This window comes from Limulus polyphemus, unplaced genomic scaffold (assembly GCF_000517525.1).
Source record: "Limulus polyphemus unplaced genomic scaffold, Limulus_polyphemus-2.1.2 Scaffold2292, whole genome shotgun sequence".
NCBI classification, from domain to species: domain Eukaryota; kingdom Metazoa; phylum Arthropoda; class Merostomata; order Xiphosura; family Limulidae; genus Limulus; species Limulus polyphemus.
In genome coordinates this window covers 36,909-49,340 of record NW_013667902.1, presented here as the reverse complement: position 1 = coordinate 49,340, position 12,432 = coordinate 36,909, and the positions used below count along the sequence as shown (strand labels likewise).

General features: G+C 30.0%; 1 protein-coding gene across 3 annotated transcripts in view; it reads right to left on the bottom strand.

The window, feature by feature from the left end:
- Positions 1 to 12,432, bottom strand: part of LOC106466534 (paraspeckle component 1-like) — a 70,441-nt gene that overhangs the window by 32,233 nt on the left and 25,776 nt on the right. For 2 of the 3 annotated variants that reach the window (XM_013926825.2, XM_022394568.1), the window contains exons 3-6: positions 11,593 to 11,888; positions 10,175 to 10,229; positions 9,890 to 10,025; positions 3,963 to 3,992 (exon numbers count right to left, since the gene is read on the bottom strand). In XM_013926825.2, the coding sequence (XP_013782279.1) occupies positions 3,963 to 3,992; positions 9,890 to 10,025; positions 10,175 to 10,229; positions 11,593 to 11,888 (517 nt within the window). The remainder of the gene's footprint in view (positions 1 to 3,962; positions 3,993 to 9,889; positions 10,026 to 10,174; positions 10,230 to 11,592; positions 11,889 to 12,432) is intronic. The other variant, XM_013926826.2, reaches the window with a different exon arrangement.

The following is a 12,432-nucleotide window of genomic DNA, read 5'->3' as shown; positions in this document are numbered from 1 at the left end:
AGAAATGTGACTGTATTTTACAAAATACTAGTCATTCGCATTATAATTTGTTGTAATTCTAGAATGAAAAAAGGCAGAATTTATATTTATTTTTTATGCTGGTTACGAGATCGATCAAATCTATTGAACCTATACATAGATTCGTTAGTGAAAATAAGTTTTTCTTAAACATTTGAAAAATATTTGGACATTATAAAGATTTTGCAAGTGAAATTTGAAAATTTTCTGATGCATAAAAGTATTTTTAATCCTAAAATAAAAATTACTTTGCATCTTGGAAGGCAAGCTATGAAAAGAAAAAGGCAATGAGAAACATTGTTTTACAAACCTTAAGACTTAATAAAAATATTAGATATTTAGCATATGAAAACATTGTAAGGTTTATTGATAATCTGCCGAATTTCATTAACATATGCTTTCTAATTTATAAGTTATAGCATGAAAACTACAACAAGCACAAAATGGTTATGAGGTCACTCAGGGACTGAGCCCATGCTGAAATAGTTAACTGATGATGCTTTTATTGACAAAACCATGATCTTTATCAAATGAAGTATTTGTGGAACATACAATTATCTTTGTTCTTTCATCAATTCTCCAATCACTCATTAATATTTCAGACTCAAAATATCATAACTGTGCATTTATATTAATTTTCTTACATAGATTTATAACAATGTTCGCCATTACACATTGTGGTGCTTCATTTATGTACATAAACCATAAACTCTACATAACAGACCTGCCTACCCATAAAGTTTGCTCTCAGTAGCATTTGCCTATCAACTGGTCAATTTTCTGTAGCAAAATGGGATTTGTTGGTATCACAAATATCATCCTTCTAACTGACACATAGTACATAGAATGTGGTTCACACTTGGTTTGAGGCAAGGCCACAACTCAGTGTATTCCTTTCTGAAAGTCTGTCACTGCCACCTCGTGTCATGATCACTTCTTTCACTTGAGAAAAATTGCTTGAGAGCAGCCATTGGGAACTCATGCTTGACTTGCAATGGCTTATTTCCTGTAGAAAGTACACACATACACAATAGAGCAACAGGGCTTACAAGCAGATGTACAAGGAGGTCTTCAAGCAAACAGAAAACTTTGAATGAATCAGTACATCACACAACCCCATAGTCGCCCTAGCTATTTCAAAATTACTGTAGCACCGAAGCTGGAGAGCATTTTACATAGCAATAGGCAGGTCTGTAACAATGACCCTGTCTTCAATGGCATTTGACTAGATCTAGCACTAATACAATATAATGGTTATAAAAAAAATTCTCATATATGATTACAACCGCTTTGCTGATGTAGAGATAGCTTCAAGAACTATACTACTGCTTGTTTGGCTAAACTGAATTTTATTAATATCTTACAGTAAACCCATTTCTTAACATTTTTTTCCTTTTTTAGGAAATTAGTTTGGTATAAATGATGAACAACATAATAGGCTTTTTTAATTTTATTACCATAAACCCAATCCCCCATGGTGTTCAAAATTTCTTATCCAAATATTATATCAATATTTTCATTTGATACTTTAAAATACAATGGAGCACCTTCACTATAGTCCAAGACAGTAGTGCACTGTAGTTACGAGATGCAAAACTTAGCCTCAATCATTTGTAATGAGAACAGCACTACAACTGTTTCAAGAACAAAGAACCATACCTAGGTTTGATGACTGACATCTCTTTGCAGAAGAAACTGTTGATCTATTTTAAAATATTACACAACTGGATTTTAACAATGCAGTTTGAACAATCTGCAAAGTGAAAAACAGCAGGGCATGCACAAGTGTCCAGGTCTAATATCATTATTTGCATAGCAAAGTCATTAACCTTTACAAAGCTATTGATACTAGCATGAACAGTTTCAAAATCACAAAAGGTAAAAACAATAATGTTGCTGCAAAACTGAAGACATGAATCTGTACTAATAAACATGTTGTTGGGAGCACCAGCTATTGCTAGTCACACACATGGCTGCAGCTCACATTCTCTATTTAGCTGTTACAAAAAATCTTAGTTTCCACCATCAAAGTTTCCCAAGTATTTAGCTGTGAGGTATAGCAAAACAAAATATTAAAGTACATCATGCTAGTAAAATTCAAAAAAATTTAAGAAGCACACTCAACTCAAATTACCATCTTCACCAAACTGTTACTGCAAATAAACTTTCATTCATGCCTTATTATTACATCTCAAAGGTGAGGTTCCACATCTTGAAGATAAATCTGCATCAAGGAACAGCCAAAATTTCAGTACTGAAAAGGGCATTTTGAAAGATCTCAAAGATCACTGCAATCCTCTGTTTACTGCCATAAAATGTGTAGCAAGGTGCAAAATAATGAAGAATCCAACAGCATGATGACATCCAATCGAGCACTTGGCCTATTGAGGTAAAGTATAGAGCCAGGCATGTGAATGGGCTATGGGCCATTCCAATTAAAAGTTGCCAAACATACCCCACACTGCTTTCAAGATTTTGAAGTCCTGACACTGAGTTGTCAAATTGTGCTTATCATATTTGTTCCTTAAATGAGCCTTTTTTGGTCAGAACACTAATCAATTCAAAAAACAATGACTACTGATTCTGTAATATTTATATTTTATTCAACTGTCACAAGAAAGTAAAACTTTCAGTTGCTGATCATTTTAAATTGTAAAATTATTATATTGCCATTATTATGAAAGTTTTGTGTAGAAACATGTCGAAACAATTTTGATATGTAGGGTAATGATATGCTTTGTGATGGAGACAGCAGTGATGGCAATACCAGTAACTTGTTTCTGATAGTAGTAAACTTGATTACTTTCTGAACAGATACTAAAATCAGTAGCCTGTCACTTGTAGACTATTAATGCAAAAGTAATCCCTTTTAGAATTTCATCTTTTGATGCACATCGTATATTTTTAATTGTAAACTTTCAAAAATCACTGTATTCAACACAGCAGCCTAAAAATTAATTTCAGCTGATACTACACTATATCCAAAAGATGTTCATTATCTTTTACTGCACATTTGATAATATTCCAGTCATAACAGTAGTGGGAACTTTGGTAGCAGATTACTATACAATACACAATTAGGTTACAATGTTTTTTTTTTATTGTTATTTAATATGTCTTTGTCAAGCACTTTTGGCAAAGTACTGTTTGTATTCAGATCTTAAATTTGAAATTTTGAAACCACAGCATTTTCAAGATTCTCGCAATTAATAATCAAATATCAGCAAAAATTAAACGGTATTACCCAGTGTAAAAAGCACTTGTGAGTATGCTATTAAAAATAAAATATAAAAATTGTCCCAAGAAATAGTATAAATAAAGATTTTAGAATGTAATGTAGTTGTTGCAATGATTTAAGATAATGCCTATGCTTTTGTCATTATTTCTCCATATACTACTAGAAAATAAGCCTATTATGCAACCAAAAATAAATAACTAATAAATGCTGGTTTATAAGAAATTATTTCAATAATAATTCTCCATACATTACAAGTCAACTATAGATGACAAAATCCACTCTTACAGTTGCATCAAAAACTAGTACATTTCCAGTAAGTAACAAAGCATGAAGTCGTTACTAAATATCTTATCAGGTGTTCCTATGATCCATAATTCTGTAATGTTCATATTTAAATTTTTTTAGAAATGTTTAAGGATAAAAAACTATTATAAAACGAATGGATTAACAAGCATCATACTCAAATGCCAATACCCCTTTCATTGGTAAAAAACTAATATACATAATTTATACATTTATATGCATTATATAGTGTAAAAGTAAAAATTATTTATACACAGCAGAGCAATTTACTTTAATATATTATTTTAATTAGCTTTTAAGCCTAAGAGTTTTGATGACAAAGTGCTGTTGCAAGTTTATGATTTAGTGTAAACTACCCGAATCTTATGTTAAAAAAAAAAAACAAGTGAAAACTGCAACTCACTTTCATTGTTGAATCTTGATTGTGAAAGTACTGAAATTTGTAATATCAATGAAAAATTAAAAAAGAACACAAGAACTAATCATGCTTATATTTTATTATCAGAAACTTATTGTCGGACCCTGCTAAAAAATTAATGTTTCTTATAACTAAAAACAATTGAGTCACATAAAACCATGAAACAAAACTCTCTCGCAAAAAAAAACAGACAATACAAAAACAATTTTAATGCTTGGATTACCTTCAGTCATAATTCATTCTATTTTAGTTAGATTTCAGTTTAATAAAAAAATCTCAATTTTCTCTGTAAAAATATACGTTGCTTCGCAAGAATGTTTTAGTGGCCAGTTAAAAACGTTAAATTTTTCCAAGTAACTTTTACACCAATAAATGTTTGGTTGAAATAAGTTGGTTTAGTATCACCTATATATAAAACTTCTGATGATGATAAACCAGTTGTAAAAAAGTTTTTATACTCACTTGTACTTTTCAAATGTAACTCAAGATATTGTTTTACATATAAATTTTAAAAGATAAATAAAAAGTTCATTATTCTTTTTTTGAGGGGTGGTGTAAAACAGGGCTTACTTTTCAATAAATTATTTGAGGATCCGTCAAATAAGCAGTAAGTTTTTTTTATAATAAGACTGAATAACAACATGAAGGCAACATTATGATTAAGCTTTATAATTCAGAACTTAAGACAAGAATGCTGAAACTTCTACACATGAAAAAATAAAAAAGTGTGAGTAAATTCAACACAACATAACAAATTTTTGCTGCTGCTAAGCATTCAGAGAATATTTTAGTTTCTTAATAATCAGCTGTGGCACTTTTTCGATGTTCACAAAGCTTTAGCATTCAAGTTTGTTTGACTCAAGATAAATTACTCTAAATAACATAAAATACACAAAGTTTAAATTATCACAACAATTCATTCATGATCTTTTTTTAATGTTGTGTTTTTTCAAACAATTTGATGTTTTATTGGCTGTTTATAATCTTGAGCCAAACGTTCAATTGTTAGCAATTTAATATATATAAATTAAGAGTATTATGTAAATTAAGAATCATATCTGTTGTTTTATCCCTTACAATATCAGTTAAACATCAGATAATACTTGAATATGCATTAGTCAAAGACATTCAATATAGATACTACTGAATGTATTAAGAACACATAATGAAACTATTTATTGATTGTTAAAAAGTATTTTCTAGCTAAACAAACATTCCATGAAATTCTCCTACTCACTTTGCTTGCATAGCTAAGTTAGAGAACACAAACAATTGAAAATAAATTCACAACTAAGTGTCAAATTATGCAAATATGATCAAGTTTAAGCCTCTTGCTACCAGTTCAATTGATTTGACTGAGTTTGTAACCCTCTAAGTGACCAGTTTCCATACTGTAGCTTTTAATATGTTTCGCCTATATCTATGAAATTTGGCAAGCTTTCAGTAAACATTACAAGTCACTTGTACACAAAAAATCAATTTTCATTAATATTAAGTACTTTTACAAAAAATTTGTCTGTGAATACATAGAGTCAACGTGTTGACTGCTTAGGGCACAAAGTGATTTTCATGTCAAGATTAAAAACCTTTTTTACCTGAAAATTGTCGAGTTTCACTCGTGTAATCTCTAAAACCTCCAAAATAAATATAAAATGTTTTTTTACTGTAAAACTTTATTTTCTCTACTCTGACTTGACACGCATTGGGTCAATTTGACCAACCTTGTTACCACCATAACAAAAATACAAAATAAACCTTTTTCTCTCTATAATAACTGCAAACTGTAACAGGAAACTATAGCTGTTTATCCTAAATAACTTAAGATGTTCACTGCTGAGGACACACAATCACGCATTTAGCAATCGTTTGCATGTGCTCACAATCATAAATACATGTAAAGGGTACCTGCTTTAGATCTGTTATTGTTACTATTGTTTAAATTGAAAACACAAGGATATTGCACTAAAATTCTTAAAAGCACTCAGCATAGATGATTCAAGCACTGCAACAGTTAATCTGTTAAAACATGTTTATTCTTTAATTTTTTTTAATGCCCCTTTGACCCGTGTTTAACTAAATCCTGCCATACAAGTTGTACATTACATGGCAAACATGTAGTTCAAGTTACTGTATTGAATTACATACAACACAAGCTGCTCGTCAAGAATTATTTTTTCATTATCTTACCTAAGAAGTTTAATTTTTTACATTTTAGTTACTTTTATAATAATAAATAAAGAATATACCCAAAAAGTAAGAAATATGTTACTCACCTGGCTCCTTGCTGTTGACTGTTGATGAAAGTTAAGCCTACTTTTATTATTTTTTCCCTATAACAGGGGTTAGCAATCCTTCAAAGAAGTATAGCCATTTTATTGGTTTTGTCTACAGCACTAAAATCAGGAGTTCAATTCCCCTCAGTGGACACAGTAGATAGCCTGAGAGCCACAGGTTGCCGACATGTTCTATACTAATGGTACTATGTATATTAAATTTTGAATTAAATAATGCACCTAAGAACACAGAAAAATAACACACAATGTCCTATAACTATCACAATTTACCTTACTTTTTAACTAAGTAATAAGATCCTTTAAAAATTTAGCTAAGCTTATTGATGCGAGTACTGCAAGAGAAAATTTTCAAATTGTAGGAGAAATAGACAATGCTCTATACAGAAAACATTTGATAGATTACAACTTTGGCTTTCTATTGGTTATAAATAACGTAGAAAATATCAGACAGCTATTAGCAATTTATGAAAGAGAAGATGACATGTGGGCATGACAAATGGGTCTGATTTTCTAGTTCATGGCTCCATAAAAAAAGATTGAAGGTTATAAAAAAGTTATGCTTTGCCTTAGTAATATCTATAAGGTAATAAGTAATTTACATTAAATTTCATATTTCTCAGAGGGGTGATAAATTAAAGAAGAGGAAAGACCTAGAGAACAAATGTAATGATTCTCATAGTAGACTGAGCATTTTTTTAATGTTTCCTTACAACATTAATAAGAACTTAAACTTTATATAATATTAAAATTTGATTCATTAACAATGTTTTGATGCCAAGTTTATTTGTATACAATGATAATAAAGTAGTTTAATAACATTTTGAATGCAAGTATTCAAAAGGTTGTGACATGTACACTTTGAACAACCCCTGGTGAGAATTCTGCTAGATATATAAAAAAAAGAAAAAATGGTACAGTTATTAGACAATTTTAGTTGACTGTAGAGATTAACCCTTTTGCAATAGGTATCCCTTTAAACCCTTTTGTTCACAAATCACTGTGTTACATTCAAAATCTAATTAAACACCTTTAATATTAATGTATTTGAATGAAATTAACAATGTATGATATGATTTGAAGCTTTATCTTATCTAAGTTTTAATCCTTTATTTCAAAAGAAACCTTTAAAAAACTACTTAAAACTTCAGAAATAATGTCATGTGATCAACAAGCTATGAAAATTCCTTTGGCTCTCTGTATCTTCAGTAATAAAATGGTAGTTGAGTAGAGGCACATCAAGACAATAAATTGCTTACATAACTTTTTGGCTCACTCATTTGGAAGTTCTCTGAATAAATACAATTGAAACCTGACAGTTGCCACACCCACCTTCAATAGATTTGTTGGAGCTTTATAGCCTCCATGTTAACGTTACATACATATGTATATAACTATTAGAAAGAACTCATTTTACACTATAATCTAACAATGGTTATTTTAAAATTGGCACCAAGTTGTCATCATGAAGTACACGAAATTGACTATAGTATGGTTGGCTGTTTGATTGACTACGGCACTTATAGTTGTCTCTTACCTAAATATGTTATAGTTAGAGATACAGTTTAAACTGTATTTAGGTCTTACTATTATATTTGTTAATTATGTATTAGTTGTGCTTAAAAATGCATAATTAAAAAGTTAAAAAACTTTTAAAATACACATACTTTGTATCCATTCTCAAAGCTTAAGATATCATCTAAAGAAACTAATATGCCTTGAGGGCACCATTGACTTGTGTCAAGATGCATAAATGGCAACAGAAAAGAATAGAAAACAAAACAAGAAAAAGAAAAGACCCAAAATTATTAATATACGCAAAACAACATCTTTAAAAATATTCTACAAGTATGTTTTCTTTTGTTTGTTTGTTTTTTATTTCCTAATTTTAATCGCTTCATTGCATCATACATTCATGATAATAGCTAGTTAGTGATGTGGTAAAGAAAATGAAAAATAAAATATTAACATTTACCTTTAACAACTTTTGATATTCATATAGGAGGTTCTAGAGGTTAAGCAAATGAAATATGAAAAATATAAGATGAAGAAAAGTATTTTTATACTTAAAATGAAAATCACATTTAACTCGTACTATTTTAACAGTCTGAGTGCAGACTACTACTATAGATCAATAACATTTTTATTAGAAAGACACAATTAGACTAATGTCATTCTTTGTGTACAAAATACTTATAAACTAACAAAATCTTACAAGGTTTTATGAGGAATGCACAGTTATATTTTTGTTGCATAAATGTCCTTCCCTAGTCAAGCAGATGGTAATTTCATCCACCCACGTTTAAAGGGTTAACCCCAAAATGGTTTGATACATTTTAGAAAAAAAACCAAAAAAAAACTCCTGAAGAATATAATAATCAGTATTCAATTATTCTTAGGCACTTCAAACAGTAAGATACCCTTACAACTTCTTAGAACATTACATGGCACTTTCAGAACATGATCTATAATTCAAATATCCAGATTTGGCAAGCTACAGCAATGATTATAACATTGTTATTTACATAAGTCTTTGTTGTCCTATATTGATTAAAACAAAGATCAGTGTTACCTAACACTGAATTTATACACTTGAATCTGAAAGGTGCCAGTCTGCCTTATATTCTGAGTAGTCAAAATATTTACTTAATGAAAAATGACTAGTTCCTGTTATTATTAATTATCACCAATTCATCATATGAAACAAAGTATGCATAACAATTGCCTATTTTATTGCTCTTTATGCATATTGAACTGGATTTAATGGAAGATTCAATGTATCAAAACTTATCGAACTAATGACGAACGTATTGTGCTGGTCATTATAATGAAAATGATAATTTGAGTCAGATACACCATCTTAATAATGTTAAGGGACTTCAATTTAAATTACATTAAGCCTAAACAATACATAAAAATAAAGTTAAAGAACTTTAAAACCCCAACTCTCCAACTATTATTACATTCATTACATATTTTTAAATTTTTTCTATAAAATACATTGACATATCTGTTGAACTTGTCTTTTCCAACGCATTATAATGACTACTAGGACTGTAGTGAAGCCATCAAAGATGAGAAAGTTTAAAAAGCAGCAGTCATGTAATGACATACACCCACATTAAGCATTTTTACCCAACAGCCTCGATATGCAAAAATGGTGCATCACTACAAAGTGCTTATTGCTTTGTTTACAACTTCAAGCTCTTCCACTTAACGAAAATGAAGTCAATATTTTCCTAAAAACCTGGCATTTTCCTGCCATCTTATTAATCTACCTTTGCATTAATGATAAATTAGTTACCTGATACACTGTTTCCCCCAGTTAGTCTATACATCTTTGTTCATGCATGTAGCAAAAGTAGACGACCTTCAAGAAATGTTTGTCTAGAATTTGCTTAAATTTATATTCTATAATTTTTTTTGGTACTTTGATATGCAAATTATTTCTTAAATTTTTTACCAACATGCCATCAGTAAGATCTATAAGGCTACTTAAAAACTTTAAAATACAACAAACTTTACTATGCCCACCCCTTTTCATTCATAAAATTATCCAAGAAAAATAAACATTCTGAAACAATTATTAAAATAGTTCTTTACATGTAAGAAACTACAGACCTGCAACATTAAGTTATCTTCTCTAATGCGTCGCATCTCCTCAGCAGTTCGACGGCGTAAAAGTTCTTCCTGTTGCTGACGTATCATCATTTCTTCCTGTCTTCTCTGCTCTTCACGTCGTCTTTCTTCTTCCCGCCTGACAAAAATAAAAGCCCAAAATTCAAGTTTAAAAAAAATAAAAAATAAAGATATAATCTCAAAGTGACAAAAAATTTTAAAATGAAAAAGGATGATATAATTATTAATAATAGCTTCTGGGTAAAAGTAAAGTGCATAATAACTTACCTCATTTCTCTTTCCCTCTGAATAATGTTGCTTTGTTCTTCCATGTGACGGAGCTCTAGATATATATATATATAAAAAATCTTTCTGTATAAAGCTAAAGATCAGACAATAATATTCTGAATTTTATTTTATTTTTCACAAAAATGCTTATGAGAATGCTAAGGAATATATAAAAATATAACAGAACTTGTAAAAACAGAAGCAATGAAATTGTAAACTTAGCAAATGCTATTACATTACCAACTTTAGTGGGTGATATGAAAATTCTGGATTTTTATTTAAAAAAAGATAGCATTTTCACTTTTTAACCCTTTACAGACTCGCATTCAAAATTTCATTAAACAACCATTTCATGAATTTATGTCGATAAATTTGGTACCAAACTGTAGATTATAATTCAGATTTTAGTATTATACATTATTCCATTTCTTAGTTTAAAAGTAAGTATTAAAAAACATTTAAACATCAATTTTTGTGTGTCATGTGGAATGCAGCACTGGTTCAAATTAGATGTTTGTGATGTCAAAATACCAAGTTTATAGTTTTGTACAAATTAGGAACTCAAATTACTGATATTGACAGGCTAAATTATAAAATACGAACCTTGTATCTTTTCTATTTGAAATATTTAAATATTTGAATCAGAATTTGAGTTTGGCTTAAGTACAGCTGCAGAAATGCACATGTGATCTCAACAGTATAATTATCTCATTTTGCCCCATAACAAGCTTATATCAAATCCCTATATCAAAGGGGAGACAAAGCTTATGGGAAAAACCACACTACAATAATATGTTGATAAGCCTTTCCTTGTACATTGTTTTACAGCATTCATAGGATCTTTAAGTAGGTTCTCCAAATTTAAATACCAAGTGTTCAGCTTCTATATATTATCTTTAAATTTCATATTAAGAACTGTAATTGTCACAGTCAGATGTATAATTTGATTATATCAAGTAAGTTTTAAAGTAATTGACAAAAATTTGCCAGTGTTCAAAACATTTGTTTCTACTCCTAACAAACCATTACCAAAGTTAAGAGAAAGAATATTTTGAGTAGGAATTTGTAATGAAATCCAAAAGTTAATGATTATACACAAATTGATGACTTGTAAACAAAACAAGCTGTAATTACCAACTCTCACCTGACTAATATATGTATTCGATTTTACTTAACTGAGCTTATGTACATCACTAAGGATTTAAAAGTGCTATGTTTATTTGGAAATACACAGTTGCTCTTCAATAATTAGTGGGTTACATAAAAAAGCACATTTGTTTTTTGCAAAGAAAATTCTAATTCAAGAACTAAATCTGAAAGCAGTAGGTCAGTTTAAGTTTTCTTAATCAGTGTCAGACAAAACCTTTAGCAAAAAAAGTATATACCTGCAAGAATTAATTTTGTAAGTTGTTACTCACTTTCTCGCAGCATATTTGTTTCATGTTCATAAAATGCATAGTCCATTTGGTCTTCTAATTGTTGTCTTGCTTCTAAAATCTCCTTCTCCAGATTCTCTCTCTTTTGCTTTTCCAAATCATACAATTTCTTCCATCTCATTGCATACTCGTACTCAAAAGAACCTGGTTCTGCCAATCTGGGACCAATGTCTCTCTCTTTCTGGTACTGCTTGCTGTTCTTCACAAAAGTCTTTTCCTGAAGCCCATCTTCTTCATCTCTCTGTTCTAGTGGCTCAACCAAAACAGGCCGAGGAGAGCTATGAAACCACATATATATATTAGTTTAATTCCAATCAGGCGGCACATGGGTGTACAGTTTATAATGCAGGATACCCAGGACAATAGTGTTTACTCTTACAAATCAGGGAGCTTTCTATGAAACCAAGCAAGTTCCTGAAAATTAATCTGTAGATAATTACCATATAAACACACACAAATGTTCAAAAATATGCAAATATACATATCCTTTTAATTCACAGACCATCAGTCCCACACAGAGTAAAAAAACTAATGGAAATAATGCAACAATTGTTTTTGTTCACAGTAAGATCCAGGTAAATTGACTGTCATATTTTGTGTGTGTGTGTGTGTGTAAACAAAAAGTATAATTACACATCTGGGTAATTTAATCTATTAATTGATATAACTCACTACCTACAAGCAGCAATTACATCATTAGTGTTATATAAACTAAGGGATTATCAAAATTACAATTAAACTGATTTACCAAGTATTTCTGATTATTCCAGCAGCTCATTAACCCTCTCACCCTAGGTACCCTTTACCGTGCATGACACAAGG